The sequence below is a fragment of the Grampus griseus genome (assembly GCF_964374135.1).
Source record: "Grampus griseus genome assembly, chromosome: 16".
Classification (NCBI taxonomy): domain Eukaryota; kingdom Metazoa; phylum Chordata; class Mammalia; order Artiodactyla; family Delphinidae; genus Grampus; species Grampus griseus.
Genome location: NC_139010.1, coordinates 62,936,003 through 62,955,988, shown reverse-complemented (window position 1 = coordinate 62,955,988; position 19,986 = coordinate 62,936,003). Strand labels below are relative to the sequence as shown.

Genomic DNA, 19,986 nt, shown 5'->3' with positions numbered 1-19,986 from the left:
ATTCTCATTGCTGGGACCCCCACAGACTCATACCCAAGGCCCTGCTCATCAAGAGGTTTCGATGGGGTTGGCTCAAAATTCCTTTTGCAAGGTAAATACTAACCTAGAATGCACGGGCTTTGTCATGTGTGTGTGTGTGTGTGTGTGTGTGTGTGCGTGTGCGTGTGTGTGTGTGTGCGTGTGCGTGTGTGTGTGTGTGTGTGTGTGTGTGTGTGTGTGACATCTCCTATAGAGCCTTGCAGAAAGTAGACACCTCATACATAAATACACATGACTGTCTGGAAACAGGTAGCCTACCCTTTAGTTCCCCTGAAAAAGTTACTCCCCACCACAGAACAAAATAAATGAATTCTCAGAGCCATTTTTCACAATATGGATTTTCAGGAAAATCTATTAAAATTTATTACTTCTGTTTTTCTTTTTCTTTTTCCCTTGTCACCTGGATTTTTTTTTCATGAGAGTTTTTGGCTCCACTCCAGATTCACCTGCTTATTGGGCTTTACAAACCTGAGACCATCTCTCTCTTTCTATTAAACTCCTCTGTTGCCATCTGTCTGCACTGCTAATGTGACTCTGGTCACAAAGTGTCCTCTTGTCTGACTGTTTAACTTTGAACATACAGGTGGTCTGGGCACGGTGGCAAAAGGAGTAGGCAAGAAACTAGAAGACCTGTCTTTTCCTAATCCTTGTCTGCCACTAAATTAGCTAGGTGACCTTGAGCAAATCACTTCATCTCTCAAGCTTTCAACTTCCTCACAGAAGATAATTTTTTTTTTTTTGCAGTACGTGGGCCTCTCACTGTTGTGGCCTCTCCCGTTGCGGAGCACAGGCTCCGGACGTGCAGGCTCAGCGGCCACAGCTCACGGGCCCAGCCGCTCCGCGGCATGTGGGATCCTCCCGGACCGGGGCACGAACCCGTGTCCCCTGCATCGGCAGGCGGACTCTCAACCACCGTGCCACCAGGGAAGTCCACAGATGATAATTTTTAAGCAGTGACACGCATACTGAAAGGATGGGATGCAAAAATAGTCTAGGTGGAACATGGCTCCTTAAAGACGATTTCCAAGAGTTTATGTTCTTTCAATCCCTATGTCTACCTCCAGGTAGACAAGCTATCTGTCTCCTGGTGACCCCATACACAAAGGATTTATCAATTAGAGTCATTCATCTTTGTCTCCACTGGCACTTCTTTCATATAACAGATGCTCAATAAATAGTTCTGGGTTGATTAATGGGTAGAATGAATCTATCAAAACCATCCACTTCTTCCAAAATTGGGGTAATAGCTCTAACTACCCTTATTTCTGGGCCAAAGAACATGGCTGAGTTGTGTGTCCTTTGAGGTTTAGAAGGACTAAAACAATCCAGGAGAAAGAGCAGCAGTGTCTCTACCCCTTGTCATCACGGTCTGTGCTAGGATTCCCATAAACAACTGTGATTTGCTGGGACCCTAAATAACACACCTTCTCTAATCCACCATCCAGACCTGAGTAAACCTTGTGGGTAGAGAAGTGATTAATTTGAGGGAGGGAGGTGGTTTACAAAAATAAAAGACTTCCTTAGAATTCCATCCACACAGAGGGATAGCTACTCATTAATTAAATGATTTCAAAGGGGATCTTCGTATATAATTGCTATAATTTAGGTGGAAACAATGCCACACTAAATGTAATTAGAGGAGCAGGCTACGTACAGATGTTTTCGTCTTTACAGGAGAGCAACTCTGGGTTACCTGATTCTCCCCTGCATAGTAACCTGGTTCTTTTTTTGACCTCCAAATACACCAACTTTTATATACAGTTATAAAAGCTGAAAGAAGTTTCAAGGAGACAGTGGTTGACCACAATCTTTCTGCGAGGAAAAGAACAAGAATTCATCACTAGGAAACCACTGGAAATATGCAAAAGATATAACCAATAGTGCGTGGGGAGTTAGATTAGCAGGACGTCACTGCAGACTGACCTTTGAGGGAACATCTGGTGCAACTCCACTAGGATAATACTGTGCTGTCCTCAAGCTGCCCCAGGCCCTCCCCCTTCCCTTATCCTCCTCAGTCACTCCAGCACCAGCACCTTGAGCTCCTGTAACCCCCACCTCTCCCATCGCTGCCTGCCTGAAGAAAACCTTAAGAAAGAGAACAAGGCCAAAGCTGACTCTGCCAGTTTCTTCCTGACTTTCCTCTTTCTGTTACTGCCTCAACTGAATTCTCAGACATCAGGCTAGAAACCTCTGCATTAGCAGAGACTCAGCCCTCAGTATGTCTTCTCTCTTAACCTCTAGCCTGACACTCAATCCTTTTCTTACACTTCTACAAAATCTCTCACATTCACCAAGTCCACTTTTATGCCACTCCTATGCCCTGATACTAATAATGGCCACCACTGATGGCCACCACTGATAGCATGCTTATCAGGTACCAGAGACTCTGCTGAACATTCCCCGGCTGTTATTATCCCGAATCCTCCACACAAGGCCTGAGAATCTTAGGTGTAGCCTTTTCAGATGAGGAAACCGAGGCCCTAGGGCCGTGTTCAAAGTCAAGATTGAGCTAGGCTTCAAACTGACATTCATGTGAGGCCTCCTCTGCCGGGGCTGCCTTTCCCAACATCTGATCTTGTCCAACTCCTACCCATTCTGCAAGTCTGAAGTCAAATACCATGCAGTAATTCTTGGAAAGGGGGAAAGGAGAAGGAAATCGTTTCAAATCTAAGTATTTTGTAGTGACCATTTTGATTTCTCTTTTAAAAAACAAAACTAAGCAGATGAGGTGGGGTTTTTTACATTTATTTTTCTTATCATTTTAAAATTTTGATTGAACAGAGAGAATATCATCTCAATGGTATCAGCTCTTTGGAATTAGTCCAGCCTTTGTATGGGACCCAGTATGTAGTCAATTTAAAAAATGTATTAAATGTTTTTTCAGAAAACATATTCTCTATTTGTTGTGTGGAGGGTTGCATACATATTCTCTTAAATCAAGCTTGCAATAGTGTCATTCATATCCAAAACCACACTAACTTTTGGACTGCCTGGTCTGTTGGTTTCTATGTGAAGTTTATTAAACTATTGCCCTATGACATTTCAAATCTTGAGTTTCTCCTTGAGTTTCTGTAGGTTTTTGTATTATGCAATCATGGCACTCTACAGGTCTTGAGATTCTTCTATCTTCTTCATGGATAATTCTTCTGGGTTTTAATTTAAATGCTAACGTTTCTACTATGTGCTCTGTGATCTTTCTTCCTTCTCCACTCCTTTCCTTCTTCAGAAGAAAAAATGATCTCTTTCCTCTGAATTTTTGTAGCATTTTTTCCCTATGTTTTGAGTGTCACCCTTAGCGCAGTGAAAGGTTACGCAGTGAACAGTTCTTGGAGCCAGGAGTCCAATTCAGGCGGCTGCTGCTAATGTTCTAACACGGTTCTCAGCACCGCTTTCAACAAGGCTCTCATATCCCCACGTGAGCATTTTGTGACTCATTAGCCATCATTTGACTGCACAGTGTGGCACAGAGGTATGGGCACAGGGCGGGGCGGGGGGGTCCCTTAGGCTGCTTGCATAGAAGGCAGAAAACACGATGAAATATATAAAACTGAAAGCACAGCTGGAGGAAGTAAGAAAAGAGGAATAGGCAGAGAAGCTGTTACCTAGAGAGCTCCAATTATGGCCCAATTTGTCTCAAGGTCTAAAGCACTTACTATGTGGAGAATGAGGTACTTGAACCTGAACTATGACAATCTTCATTGGCTTGGCCTCTAGTTGGGAGTTCCTGGGCCGTGGAAAAGAGCAAACAGAACTATTAAGCCTTAGTACTCAAGACTAAGGGTCCTTAGGGCTAAACCTTTGGCCCAACCCCTTCACCTGCTAGCTGGGGAAATCAAGCCCCAGGCAAAGTAGTGGTCTGCTCAAGAACACAAAGGACTAGAACCCAAGTCACCTGAACCCCAATTTTTTCACCAACACTGACTGCTTTTCATGGGGATACCTTTGCAGCTTGCAGGTTGAGCCATGGTGCGCCACATGTGACAATAGTACCACGAGCAATTGCTGGAAGAACGTGATCACATCCAGGGCTATGGTTAACCAGGGGAGGCTTCAGACAAGACCCACTTTCACATTTTGCTGGCTTTTCCTTAAGGCTCCTGTGTCTAAAGCGAGCTCTGGGTTTTCCAAGCTCTAGCCTGCAACTCTGTGTGCTACTAGGTTCTTCTAAGAGAGGATTTTCTTTGATGTGCTAAGATCTGTCATTCCTCTGCACAGTCTAATGGGCAGAATGAGTCATCAGAATGACACAGACAATGATGTATTCTGGGTTCTAGGGAAATGAGCTCCCCTCCAGAGACAGCTTAGCTGCTCTCATCAAGGCCCTAAGGTGGGTGAAGGTCAGAGATACTAGGGTGACGGAATCGAAATTGGACTTCATGGATGGCCAGCAGGCTGGAGGGCAGGCACAGACCTTCAGTTCACAAATGAGGGGCACATCCCTCTGGGTACCAGGGAAGAGGGAGTCTCCCATTGGTCCAGGTGTTGCCTCCACATTGACATGTAGATAAACGCGCCCCAAATCAAAGGCTCTGCAATGACCCAGACTGGCTACTTGCAATTTCCCCTATCGACACATTGGATTTATTTCTCATTCTTCTAAGTAAACAATTAAACCAGCTGTGGATTCTGGTGAGTCACACACCATCTTCTCTGCCACCTCCGTCCAGGACTCAGAATTAGCCATTGCTAGGAAACCGCAAATCCCAACTCAATCCTTTTACTCCGCCTCAACTCCTTTCACTGGCTGGATGTCATTAATTTAAGAACAAATTATTAGAAACCTGAAAAACAGTTCTGAAATACCTGCAGATTTATGATGAAGTCATTTCACAAAAGGTCACAGGCAACCCTGCTATAATTAAATCTTTCATTAATTTTAAAAATACGCAATAACTTACAAATGCAGCATAAATTAACCAGATGACCTTGAAAAGATTATTTAGAGCACTGCTTCATCAGAAGCCACTATCTAGCAATTTCCTGAATTTTTATTTTATGAGTGGGATTTGTCTTTTTCCATTCTTGTCTTTGATTGGGTTCTAGTAGCCTGCTTATTTGAAATGATTTAGTATTAATTTACTCAGAGCATTAGTCAGCACTGGGGAGTGATGGTGGGTAGTTATGACCCTCCCTTCCTCTAGGTCATGACCTCAAAGGTAGAGCAAGTGTGACCCACACAATCATCTACACATACCTAAACGCAGCCTCTACTCTTTTGTTATCTGGAAGCTGCTTTTTATTTCATGAGTAAATTTTTATAAACGATTTCCCTTTTCTCTTTATAAAAAGAATGCATTCTCATAAAAAAACTGAAAACTAGGGCTTCCCTGGTGGCGCAGCGGTTGAGAGTCCGCCTGCTGATGCAGGGGACGCGGGTTCGTGCCCCGGTCCGGGAAGATCCCACATGCCGCGGAGCAGCTGGGCCCGTGAGCCATGGCCGCTGAGCCTGCGCGTCCGGACCCTGTGCTCCGCAACGGGAGAGGCCACAACAGTGAGAGGCCCGCGTACCACAAAACAAAATTAAAAATAATAAATAAAAACTGAAAACTATAAATATCTATAGCTGAGAAAATAAAAACCCCACTGGAGGGAAACACTTTTAATATTTTGTGATATTCCCTTCCATTCACTGACAGTGTTCTTCTTTCTCAGACTAAGAGATAAGCAGTAATCAGAATCCACAGCCAGAGGTTAAATTTTTGGAAGTTACAGGTAACCCTGAAATCTTTCTCGCCCTGTCTCTCTCTCTCTCTCTCTCTCTCTCTCTCTCTCACAAACACACACACACACACACACACACACACACACACACACACACACACACACCCCACCACCACCACCACCACCATTAAAACTCAATTGGATTATGGAAAAATATTCCATAAATATTAGAGCTGAAATAAACCTCATACAAAACTGACCTTTCTTCTGTAGGGAACAGAAGAGGCTGTAGAACACAGCAACTTCCCATCAGCAGAGACCTTGGCTATCCTGTTTATGTCTCAGCCCAGCTCCCGGAGCTCTTAGAACAATGCCTAACTTGTAGGGGGCACTCCATACATATTGTTGAATAAACAAATGATCAATGTTCTTGTAACAGCAACTTGACACATGTGGATTCCTGAGTCCTCCTGCAAGTGCTCCAACAGAGTTCAGCTCTCTCTGAAAGGCCTAGGCTCCCTTACGCCTCCTTTGCCTCCATAGGCCCTTCCTCTCCACATCCAAGGAGGAAGCTGCTGAGGAGCGATTTCATATCAAAGCAGAAAGAGCGGTGTCCTGGAAAGGCCAGGCTTCGAGGCCAGCAGTAGCTGGTCTCCAGAAATTCAGGCCACGTCCTTGGCTTTCGGTGTGCATCCATGCCACCTGACCGTTTTCCCACTAGAGTATAGAAGGGATTAGTAGTAAAGGAGGTCAGCGGCTGCAGGGGAATTGCACTGAGTGAAAGTGAGACATGAACTAGACCTTAATAGAAATAGGCAGGGAATCAACAGCCAGGAGTCCTGCACGCAGAGCCTGTGTTAGTTACACGATATGATGTTGGGTGAGATGGTGAAAAGAGGCAGGGATTAAAAGGTTTGAAAATAAGTACCAGGAGAGAAGAAGGCAAGACTGAAAAAGAGACTAAAAGGCATTGGACCTGAAGAGGCAAAAGAAAGCAAGCTGATTTTTAAATGCACTGAAAGAAATCATTCAGTGTCCAAACAACTTTGACTCTTTTCTCAAAACTTAATAAGCTCCTTCAACGGGTTTGAAAGTTTAAAGTACACAACAATGGGAGTGTGGTCTGTGAACCTGTGAAAGATGAGGCAGGAGTTGGGTGATGAAGGAGAACCTAAGAGATGGAAACAAGAGGGAGAAGATGGATGTTCAAGATGGGATCTGAGCAAGGAGGAAATATCTGGGAGTCAAAAGAACTGTAAAAGAGCGGGGGAAGGAGAGGCGCCTAGTTTTCCTCTGTCGTTATATTTCTCAGTCTCCTACTTTGTGTCAAATCCTGAACCAAGAGATAAAAAGAATCAGGAAAAAGATAAAATTCAGCCCCTTCTTTTAAATAGTTTTCAGTTCAGGCCAATAGTATTATTCACTCTCGATGTATCTGCTGAGCCCCAATTATGCACAGGCCTCCATGTTCAGGACTGCGGAGGATGACAAATAAGACAGTTGCCAACCTCATGAATCTTTCAGACTAAAAAACACCTCAACTGCAGAAATGACCAATATGTAAAACAGTTAGAACACAGTGCAAAAATAAAGGTGACAATGCCATTTCACCATGATCCAGCGATTCCATTCTTAGGTATGTAGCTCTGAGAACTTCTGTGTATGCATTTGGAGGCATATACAAAGACAGGACAATACTGTTTGTAATAGTGCAAAACTGGAAACAGGCTAGATGTCCACTGACAGGAGAATGGAGAAATAAATTGTGCATATTCATGTCACAACATAATGCCACAGCATTATGTGTCTGGATCAGATGGATTTGTCCCAAGACAGATAATACTGAGTGACAGAAGCATGTAGAGGAATGACGGCATTCAGATAATTACACATTTAAAAATACACGAAGCAAAACCACATATATTTCTATGGATAATTAAACATGTATTAAAAGTATCGACAGACAAACTAGAAGGATAGACATCAAAGTCACATCAGTGGTTGATCTGTGTAGGGAGTGAGGGGAAAGGTTCTGAAAGTGGGCAATACCAAGAAAGCCAACTCTACCTGGGATGCCCTGCTATTTATTTTAAAAATCTGAAACCCCAACGATGACGTGTTAATATTTATTAACTCCAGTTTGTTGGCACGCGGGTGCTCATAATACGATTTTTGTACTTGACTGTATTTTTAAAACTTTCAAAAAGAACTGTAAGAAAACAACATAGGTATGAAATTATGGATGTAGAATCTATACTGTGAATCAGAAATTCAGAATCTTACAGGAGCCAGGAGTGCAACTTAAATGAACAATGAGTAAGCTGACGCAGCTGGAGAAGTCATGCGCATCAGATGAGAGGTGGGGGAAGAAATCGCACACGCGATGGAAACTGGGCAGCTGCCATGCAGCTCCAGCGCCCTGTAGGACTATGGGCGTTTGGGCTCAGTGCTGCAAGATGTTTCTGCCTGCAAATTTTAGCTCCATTAAGAAAAGTGAAGGCCAAACTAAATACATCTGTGATCCAAACACTGAAGCTTAAGATAGGAATTTAATGAAAGAAAATAAGTAAGAGCTGGAGGAATTGTGGAGGGCTTCCTGAAGAGGTGTGACTTGTCTGTAGGGTTAAAATAAGAAATGAGGAAACTTCCTAACTATTTCACATGATTTGTCTATTCAATATAGTCAGCACTCCATATCTGCCAGTTCCACATCCACAAATTCAATCAACCATGGAACAAAAACATTAAAAAAAAAATCCAGAAAGTTCCAAAAAGCAAAATTGAATTTGGCACACACTGGCCACTATTTCCATAGCCTTTACACTGTTAAGTATTATAAGTCATCTAGAGATGATTTAAAGTATGGGGAAGGATGTTCAAAGTTTATATACAAATACTATGCAATTTTATATAAATGACTTGAGCATCCGTGAATTTTGGTACCCACAGGGGAGCAGGGCGTTTCCTGGAACCAATCCGCAGCGGATACCAAGGACATCCATAAGACAGTACAACTGAAGTAGTTTATGGATATGGGTAAGTAGTATGGATAGTAGTTTGTGGAGAGTTTCTAAGTTTGTAGAAATTGTGTCAACAATTCAAATGGTATTTATAACACAGTCACAAAAGATTAAACTCCATGTACCCTCTTGTTCAGAGTCAACAAACTATAGCCAGTGGGACAAATCTGGCCCAAGGCCTGTTTTGGATGGCCTACAAGCTAACGATGGTTTTTACATTTTAAATGGTTGGGGGGAAGTGAATGAAGGAACATATTTTATACCATGTGAAAATTCACATTTCAGTGTCCATAAGTGAAGTTTTATTGGAACGCACTGATGTCCACTCATTACATGCTGTCTATGGCTGCTTTCACACTAGATCAGGAGGGACACGTAGCTGCAGCAAAGACCCTGCAGCCAGCAAAGTCTAAAACTCTTTACAGAGACAGTCTGCTGACCCCTGCTCTAGTTGGCCAAAATTCTTCCCTGAAGGTGGCCCGTTTCTTGATCATTAGACTCTGGAGGCTGCAAACATCTCCAATGTCACTCAGTGGAGGTTATTTCACTTAATTCTCACAGTCACACGAGGAACCCCAAGCTCAGAGGGAAGGTAAGACCTCTAAGGTCACAGAGATACTAAGTGGCAGTCTGAGCACTGTCCCTGGAGTGTGGACCTCCAAGACCTATGTTCTCAGCCATCACCCCATCCCACACAGCAATCCATGGGTCAAAATAAGCCTTTTCTTCCCAGCCTACTGCCAGCTGCCAGTATCTCCCAATATCACCCAAGCCCCCTATGTAGGCATGCATTCTGCTTTTGTGTTCCTTGGCCCCAACTCAGTGGGCCTCTGAATGGATGGCAAGTCTGGTGACAACCTGAAGGACGTGAATCCAGCAGCCAGCCTGAGAGGCGATGATTTGGGAGTTTCACTGGATTTGCTGATACTTACTTTGGGCAAAGTAAAATCAGACTCTTCTGGCAAACAACAGAGAATTGAAAAACAGGTCCATGGAAGCAGCACTGCTTCATTTCCAATGACTTTATCGGATGTAGTTACTAGAGGCTAAACAATGTATTTAAGCTCAGGGCTAGGTATCCGTGTTGCTCCAGGGCTATATTTGAGAGCATGTCCACTGCTAAGCATGAGGTGACGGTCTCTGAAGTAGAAAGAAGGTCTTCACTTTTTTCAAACCTCCGCAGCTTTGGGGTTTGTATCATTTTCTAGGCAAAATGTGATCTCTCCCCCTTCCCTTTGGCTATTAGCTCTGCTGGCGGAACAATGGATCAGAGATTTATGCCAATTAGAATCGGATTTATACAGGGACTCAGCGAGGCAATTGGCCCTAGACAATTTGCTGAGAGCATCTCTGGCCCTTCTCATCTCTCACTCTCCCCTGTACAGGCCAGGCAAGTTCATATTCCTACCGTTCCATGTTTGCTCACACTGTTCCCCCACCTAGAATACCTTTGCTCTTCCCTCTCTGCACAGACACAAAGCCCTACCTAGCTACTCTATTTTTAATCTCTTCTTTGATATCCACTGGCAACTACAATTTGTCCTACCCCCTTACCATTTACTTGTTTTGTAGTTCTTTCATGTGTTGGTCATATTTTTTCAGATGGACTGTGTTTGAATGGGTCTGCTGTGACTTCGTGTCTGGTAGCACAGCAGGTACCCATCAATACTTAGTGAATAACATCCCCACCTCTCTTGCCCCAAACGCCACAGTCCTTTATTGAACAAACCTTGGAGAATTCTAGTATCTTTCTTCAAATTTCAGCTCTGAGCCTAAGGTTTGCAACTCACATTCCTTGCTCTCCGTTTTCCTCTTACTGAGTGTGTGAGCTGAGCACTTAATTTCTCTGAGCCTCAGTGTTCTCCTCTGCCCAAGGACAATAATCTGATCTACCTGATGGGGTTATTGCAAAATGTCAGTGAAATCAAGTTTGAGAGACAGCTCAGCAAGATACCTGCCACAAAGGAAGGTATGGGACAGACACAGGTTGGCTGCTGCCCACTCCTGGTAAGAATTTATCTATTCTCTTCCAGGGAAGCTGCACCCCTCCCTTTGGGGATTTGTTTCCCCCCTGGGAGGTTGCCAGGTTCTCCCTGGCCCCCCGTGAAAGATCAGCTAAATCACAACCAATTGGTTAAAACACTTCATATCAAGAAAGAATTTCAAATGTGGCTTTGAAGCTGTAGGAAAGCAGTGTTTTTCCATCTGATGCCACATCTGAGCCAAGCAAAAAAGAGCTCTCCTTAAAGTGCTAATTTGGGGGCCAATAGTGGACCAAAGAGTCCCAAGGGCTCTAACAGCCACAGGCACCTCGTCAGCTGGAGAGCCACTGCCTGAGACAGCAATAGGCCCTCCGGCTTGTCAATCATCCAGCCCTGTTCTCAGCCTTAAGTAATAAGAACGGTCACATTTCACTGTGAATTAGACTAGACTAGATGGTTCCTGTCAAGGTTACCAGGGAGATGCTGAAATAATAACATTTGAAAAGACAGTGGAAAACAGAGGAATAAAAGCAAGCAAATCCCATGCCTGCAAGCTGGGAACTGTCCCTCCCACACAGATTCCCCTACAAAGCCACGGCGTTAGAAGTTTCCATGCTCCTGAGCTTTGGCCTCCAGGAGAACTGCACACTGGAGAGATTCTGCAGAAGGCGGAAGAAATAAGAAATCATTCCCAGGACGGTCCTCATTCTCTAGCTGCCCTTCTGCACCCACTGCCATTCCACCCCTGCTTCATCATCCCCTATACACACGTCTGCATACAGACACAGGCTGCTCTGATTCCTACCCAACTCCAGGCTCCCGTAACTTGCAACGATTGGATCCTGATCAGAGCACTTCAGCATCCCTGGGGATCTATAAGCAACTCCCTAAAATGCTAGAGCCATGGGCCAGAGAAGTCACTATACTCACAATGGCGGTAAGATTATTGGGGACCGTAAGAGTCATGTGTTCATGCATTCATTTCTTCATTCAATCACTGAATACATATATATGGTTAAATCCTCGGTGCTAGCACAAAACTGATGCACATGGCAGTCAAAAAACAAAATACACAAAGATCCTCCCTCATGGGAACTTAAAGTCAGTGTGTGTGTGTGTGTTCATGTGTGTGTTGTTTATATGCAAACACGTGTGTCTGCGTCTTAAGGTTAGATGAAGGGGGAGGGGAACCTACTGAACCAACGGCCATTTTCATTAATATTTATTGCCTAAAGTGTTGTGAAGGAAAAAATACATAGGGCTAAGGCTATATAGAGAGTGGGGCCCCAACCTGGTCTGGTGGGCTAAAGGAGGGTGTGCCAGAAAACTGATACTTAGGCTGACACTTGAAAGATACTTAATTAGAAGCTTGGTTGTTCAAGTGGGGAGGGCAAGCACATTCCAGATGGATACACAGACAAAGACCCTGGGGCAGAAAGGCACCAGTAGATCAGAGAAGGGTGGTCAGAGCATGGGGGCCAGAACTGAGGTCCCAGACATGGACCCAGTGTAGATATTTATAGACCATTCGATGAGTTTGGACTTCATCCTAAAGTCAGTGGAAAGCCCTCCATGCATTTTGAGAAGAGGAGTGGTGTTTCCATATTTCCAATTTCAAGAACCTCACTGTGGATGTAAGTCAAATTCCTAAACATAACCTAAGACCCTTCATAGGCTCAACCCCTTAACCCCAGTCATGCTCTCTCATGGTTCTTTCCTTTGCTTTGAAGTCATTCATTCTTTCAACCAATGAGAAGTGATTTCCGACTACATGCCAACCCTCTTTTAGGCCCTGAGATTATAGTGTTCAACAAAACTGTTTAAAATGTGTGCTTTCTTTGAGCTTACATTCTATTACCTATTAATTGGTTGTCCATTGGTGAACTGCTATTGAAACTTCCAGACTGACTCAGTTGTCACATTTCATACATGTGAAGTTTTCACTTCCCTCTACTTGTATCCTGGTTATATAACTAGGGATTCTTGATGATTGTGTATCTCGTTCCACGCACCCCCCAACACACCAGACTGAGAGCTCCTTAAAGATAGATGTAATTGTATTTACCTCTTTGATATTCCTGAAGAGGGTCTAAAACATATCAGAAGCTCATGAAATGTTTCTGAATGAATGTGTAGTAGTCAGGGCTCTCTAGAGAAACAGAATGAATAGGAGATAGAGACAAAGAGAGAGAGAGACTGACTATATGGAATTGGCTCACACAATTATGGGGGCTGACATGTCCCAAGACCTGCAGGGTGAGTCAGCAAGCTGGTGATGCAGGAGGGCCAATGGTATAGTTCCAAGCTTGAGACCCAGGAAAAGTGGAAGTTTCAGTTGGAGTCAAAGGCAAGAAAAATCCATGTCCCAGTTCAAATGCAGCCAGGCAAGAAGCATTCTGTCTTGCTCAGGGAAGAGTTAGCCTTTTAGTTCTAACCAGGCCTTCAACTGATTGGATGAGTTCCACCCACATTAGGGAGAACAATCTGCTATATTGGGTCTACTGATTTAAGTGCTAATCTTGTCCAAAAACACCTTCACAGAAGCAACCAGAATAACGTTTGACCAAGTATCTAGGCACGCCATGACGCAGTCAAGTTGACCCATAATGTTAACCATCACAAACTTATATATATTATATCCTCCAAATGAAGGTAACGAGGCAATAAAACCTTAGTGTGAATGAGCTATAGCCCTTCTTTCTCTCTGACTTCAGTTGAACTACAGAGTCAGGGTTAACAGAAAGAGGCAGGATACAGAAATCAAATAGCCTACATCATAAATAAGTTTCTGGCTAAATGGCAAGGTTAAGCAATCTTGTCCCCAAATGGACCTCCTGTCCTCGAAGTTCCTAAAGCATATATAAAATTATCTGAACTCCTGCTTTAGTCTTTGTCATTGCTATTCCATGCGAGAAAAGCAGTGGTCATCCTTAGTGGGCCACTTGGTTTTAACGTCCTTTTTAAACCTAAGACAGAGCCAGAAATTGCCTCTCGGCAGTCATTCCAGGGCCTACACTTCTGGCTGTCTAAGGAGCCCTGGATCATTTTCATCCTAGAGAAACTCTGAATTAAGAAAAAGTTAAAAATAGGGAGCTTGAATTGTTTATACTTGGTTGGATGATTGCTTCCAAACTCATCTTAATTCCATGAAGGACAAATACCTGTCTGCCTCAAATCCCATATAAGAAAATTATGCACTATTCTAGTTCCTGTTTTACTTACTAGCATTTAAAGAATCTTGATAAGCAAGGGAGAAGGGAGACAAAAACTCTGCCACACTCCTTGGAGTCTTACTGGGGAGGAAAGAAAAACAGAAGCAGTAGCTCATCTTTTCAGTAAATGGTTTAGCCCTGAGGTCAATCTCCCTCATACCCATGTGACCAGCTAAACCCCATCCAAAGCTGAGAAAAAAATATATATATTACCACTTACGATTAGATGAATACAGAATCTAAACTGTTGCTTTAAATTTGCTGGGGAACGCCAGGTCATGCAGAGATTGGTGTACATGCACTATTGTTCAAAGTAATGCCCAAGAGAAGCATGCAATGAGTTCAGAGAGGCCTCGTACAAGAGAACGCAGGATAAATCACAGCATGAGGTAAGGAGAACACAGAATGAAAGGAGGACCAGTATGTCTCTTTGCTCAAACAACAGGGAAGACCTGACTTCAGGACCATAGGTATCTTCACTGCCCAACCTTCCAGGGCCATGTCAGATTTGATTGTGACGAGCAGCCACATTTGGCTCGATCCATTCAGGTAGACTGCACAACCTTCTTGAACGTGTGAACCTTCACCTTACAGAGCTTAGAACTCAATACCTGAAACTTCCTAGTGGCCGTATTGGAGGAAGTCCCAGAATGGAGGAAGGTTTTCTTTTCATATCTAGTGATTAAGCGAAGGATGGGAAATCATTTGGAAAAGTCAGCTCGTGGTCAGAGATCCTTATGAAAAACGATGGCAGTATTCCTAGTATTCTGGGGTACGCTTCCTAGAATGCCTAAGAAAATATTTCAATCCCTGGGCAGAGTATTCTGGGTAACATGACAGAGTCATTTGTATGTCACATTTATTTAATGTATGCAGTCCACGAGGACAGGGGTTTCTTCTTGATTTGCTCATCTAGAATAGTAACTGGCACATAGGTACCGCTAGTTTTGTTTAATAATATAACTTTTCGAAGGTCTTGCTGGGACCCTAGGTCCTTGGGATTTCTCTCTCATTGTACCTCTGTTGTCTAAATCTCTCCATATATACATGTATATCTATGTGTACATATATACCCGGACATATGTCTATACACACAAATACTTGCATATATATTCACTATGCATATATCTACATATTTATCAAATCATTTGTATTTTAGAAATAAAGTTTATGTTATGATACTGCCTTTGAACATCCAGAATTTGTATTTATACAACATATTGTTGCTGTGTCTCTACCAAACAATGAGGCTTTAGACTCTAAGCATTACTAACATACTATATCTTAAATACTGTCCATGGCTCAAACAGCTAAACTTGCATACAATAGTGTTAAGTCTTAATTAATAAAGTGACTTGACAGCAACAACAGAGTCCATTTAACTAGAAATTTAGATGGTGAAACAATTCTGTTTTGGAGGATATTTTAGGAGAACAAAAAGAAATTGCTGAAAAAACTCAAATTAAAGCTGTACTTCCTGAGGAACAAATTCTACCAGAAACCCTTGTTTACACTGTACAACAGAACTGCCCAGAGAAGTTCCGAATACAATATCCCCCTTGGGAAGACTGTAGCAGCGCCTCATAGGGTTTGACATCATGTCTTTAAATTTCCAACGATAGAGCCTACGTGCCTAACACATGGATCATGCTCAAAAATGAGCGTTAAGTCTTTAAAAGACACAGTTCACACCCTTGAAGTTAGAGAGAAGGTTGTACAGGCAATTTGGAAAATTCAGAAAGAACTGAAGATAATTTAAAAATCACTCTTCGTTGCACTTGTTCCAACTAATTTTAAAGACATTTTGTGAAGCCACCCAAATTTTCTGTTATGAACATTCTTTAAATAATGAGGACACTGGGAATCCTATAGACTCTTTTTACAGACATATCCTATAGACATGGGACCCCTGTGTAGAGCTTCTGCTGAATTTCCTAGGACTGGACTTTTGTCCATTTGTTCTGTTTGTTTTCTCCAATTTGTGCACCATTTTCCATCATGGCTGGGTTCTTTCTGTCATTCTGAAAGCTCAGAGGAGTGGCTGGTCAGCCCCCTGGTTATGAGGATGGAAGTGGAGGGAAGGAGCATGGCAAAAGTGGTCTGGGGCTAGATTACAACATTTGATCAAAACTGCGGAGCTGCAGTTATAAAAGCTTTTTCAGCTGATCACTCTGGGAAAAAAAGTAAAGCATAGGAATTAGCCATTCGCCCTTGTATTTGCCTCCTCCGCAAAGCTCATCAGTCTCCTATCAGAAAAAGATTGATTCAAACTATAAAGAAATTAATGAACGCAAAGGTTAAGAGAAGAGCAGTGTCCCCTAGAGTAAGAAGATGACAGCGTTCCCCCAAACTAGCCCAGGAGCATTCTATAAGCCTTTCTGTGACAAGTCCACAGTATAGCACATTCCCCTTAATCTTGCCCAGCAGACTCCCTTCACTCTGTCCAGCAAATAATTAAAGTGTAAGATATTCCAGTCTCTTGGGAGTAGGGGAGGTGGAGAGTGGTGGGGCTTTGTATTGCTGGTGAAGGGTTCCCACAACTATTCCTCCTCACCCCCCTACCTACAGTAGTGCACACAAACACGCATAATCAACTTTTTAAGAATTAAACTGATATAATTTTAGAAAACATCAAATTATTATTATCTTCTTTAATATTCAGAAAGTACTTTGGAGCTCTTTACAGCTTTAAGACCTCTATCTCTACCATCTATTCTCATCGTAAAGGAGTGTAGAAAAATTTTCATAGCAAATTAATCTGAAATGGGACAACAGCAACTCTGTGTGTGTGTGTATATCACAGACTCTAGGAGGTTCCCTTAAAACGTTCCCTGTATTCAGTAAGTTGGCTGTTTTGTTCCCTCTGTCCCCATCCCTTGTTCCTTACTAGACTGTTTTGGAAAGAGAGAAAACACATCGAAAGACTTAAGCTTTCTGTTTGCTTGGGTTTTGGATAAACGGAAATTTGTTACAATACTTTAATTTTATGAGAAACCTTAACTTTTCAGTTGGAAGCCCAGCTTCTCTAATCCTGTCAGTAGCCTCTTGAATTGGTGGGTGTTGCATAAATATGTCCATCTTACAGATGAGGAAACTTTGGTCCAGAGACTGAAATGCTTTCGTGTAAGCCTCCCTGGAGAAAGTCCATGGCCTCCATGGAAATAGAACCCAGGTCTCCAGGCTCCTTTTGACCACAGACAAAGAAGTACTCACGTCATAATTTGGGTCTCCATGCCTGCCTCCACCAGAGCTCCATCCACAAAAAGAGGAACTGAAGTGAAACCGTACTTGTTCCAGGAGTGGCCCTCGTCAAAACTCACCCTGGGTTGGAAACAAGTAGATGGAAGAGACAGCTGAAAATAAAACCACACTATTTTGCACCCAGTTTTCAGGTGATTAAATTCTCCTCTGTATCTCCCTTTCTGGCAGTTTGGATTATCAACAGTTATTAATCTTCAACATCTCCCTATATTATTATGAGATTTGATCAAAACTGCATTTCCTGGCCCAGGTACAGACAGCACCAAGAGCTGCAGAAATCGTTCAACATCTCAGAATTGAAGGAAAAAAACCACCCAGGCGGGAGGGCTTAGTGGCTGGAGTGTCATTTTTCAAGTACTCAGAATGGAACCCGAGGTTCAATTTACAGCACAATCAATTCAGCCTCTGGAGTCTCTGACACAGATAAATTCAGTAGTGTGGGGTTTACCCTATGGGAGGGGAGGTGTGTGTCTTTCAGATCAAACCTTAAAAACAGCCATTTCCTATTTGTTCAGAATGGATGAAGTATCATTTTCCCTTCCCGATGCCACTTTAAGGGGCTTTTAGGGACGATTATTGAGTGTCTGATGTTCTGGGCAACACTGTTCCATCTTTCGACCAACAGTAAGAGGAAGGTCTGGCCCTTTGTGGACACAGCATCTGAAACTCTTTAAAGGGATGCCGCTAGTGGAGAGGATTTGAGCAATCTTGAGCAGTTGCTTCCTTCCTTTTCTTGATATTATCGAGTTCCCTACCGCCCCTTGATTTAACCGGAGGACAAAGTCCAAAGACCACCTCCTCTGAGAAGCTTTTCCCAACACTCCTCCTTCCCCAAGGCAGCTTTATTTGCTTCATTTTCTGTGATTCTTTTTTTTTTTTTTTTTTTTTTTTTTTTTTGCGGTATGTGGGCCTCTCACTGTTGTGGCCTCTCCCGTTGCAGAGCACAGGCTCCAGATGCGCAGGCTCAGTGGCCATGGCTCACGGGCCCAGACGCTCCGCAGCATGTGGGATCTTCCCGGACTGGGGCACAAACCCGCGTCCCCTGCATCGGCAGGCGGCCTCTCAACCACTGCGCCACCAGGGAAGCCCTGTGATTCTTTTGGCCTGGTTAATTCTTAATTTTTCTCTGACTCCACAACACAGGATACTGAGTTCAACTGTAGAAACTCTATTTTCCTACAACACCCAGGCCTTCACCTATCATAGTGCTAAGTGATGACTTCTTAACTCATCTTGAATCCCTCCATTCAACATTAAAATCTTGGGAATTCAGGGGTCACATATGTCTTGTGCATTGTCTGACCCCCCCCATATCGCCTACATATCTTTATTACAATGCTTCTTACCTGATATTACATACATAGTTTCAAAAGATATGTCTGACTCTCCCACTGAACTGTGATCTTTTTGAGGTCAAAGACCATACTGTTCACTTTTGCATTCCTAAAATTAGCAGAAACACTGGCACATGGTACTATATAATGTTAAATGAATATATGAATAAAAAAATAAGAAGTGATTAAGGAAACTCTTTTAATCCATCCAATAATTTTTCAAGCATTACTTACACTAGCATCCATGAATTGGATGTGAATCCCTGTCCCCATTACTAGTCAACCTACTCAGTCCATTCTCTGGATATTACTTGTCTCTCTATCTTATCCTCTCTTCCCAAATAAACCGATCTTAAAAATTAGAAAGTCAGGGCTTCCCTGGTGGCGCAGTGGTTGAGAGTCTGCCTGCCGATGCAGGGGACGCGGGTTCGTGCCCCGGTCTGGGAAGATTCCACATGTCGCGGAGCGGCTGGGCCTGTGAGCCATGGCCGCCGCAAGGAGAGAGGCCACAGCAGTGAGAGGCCCGCATACTGCAAAAAAAAAAAAATTACAAAGTCAATCTCTTTACCCAGCTAGAAAAACTAGTCTCATGCAATAAGAAGTTTTGTATTTCTGGTATACTGAGGTCTACTTCTACAAACAAAAAGCAGGCAGAGGTTATAAAAGTTTTTATGAGTTCCTAAATTATCAGTATCTGTCTTGACTTTTTATGAACAACTTTACTGAGATATCGTTGACATACAAAAACTGTATATATTTAAAGTGTATAACTTGATGCTTTGATATAGATAGATAGATAGATAGATAGGGATATAGTGAAACATTGGCCACATGAAGCTGGTTTCTGAGGGGGTGGGAGTGGAGGGTGGGCAGGAGGAAGAAATGAGGAGATGTTGGTCAAAGGGTACAAAGTTTCAGTTATGCAAGATGAATGAGTTCTTGGAGATCTAATGTATAGTCCGATGATCTAATGTATAGACAAGTCAATATTGTCTTGACTTTTAAGGACTTGGCCATTTCAGCCTTTTTTTTTTTTTTTTTTTTTTTAATAGGCTGAAGGCTAAATAATCACTGAAGCTGAACCAGAGGAAGTCGGGCAGATCTGAACTGCTTCTCTTGGAAATGGGTTCCTCATTCAAAGGTGGAAACAAGAGCATAACTGGGAATGGACTTACCTTTCATGCTATGTACCCTCCTGGTTCCTAAAATAATTGTAGGTATTTCAAAGTATGTCATGGCCACTAACTAGTTAAGTCTGTCTGATAAGTCCAGAGGGTACAAAAAGATATTTGTTTAGTTTTTGGTTTGTTTATTTTGATGACTTTGGATTGATTATTGTCTTGATAGGAAGAAGCCAAAGTGGTTGAAGACCTCCATCCTTATCTCATTCTCAGAGTTTCCTTACTGATGAAGGTCAGTGATTAACATTAGCAGAAAAACTTGCAGTTGAGTGCCACCACATCCCAGGGAAGGAGGA

At 42.8% G+C, this 19,986-nt stretch overlaps 1 protein-coding gene across 1 annotated transcript in view; it reads right to left on the bottom strand.

Moving 5' to 3' along the window:
* SORCS3 (sortilin related VPS10 domain containing receptor 3) overlaps positions 1-19,986 on the bottom strand; it is a gene marked incomplete at both ends in the record, with an annotated part of 579,237 nt that overhangs the window by 51,994 nt on the left and 507,257 nt on the right. The window contains one exon of the mRNA XM_082673649.1: positions 17,128-17,235. Within this exon, the coding sequence (XP_082529775.1) occupies positions 17,128-17,235 (108 nt within the window). The remainder of the gene's footprint in view (positions 1-17,127; positions 17,236-19,986) is intronic.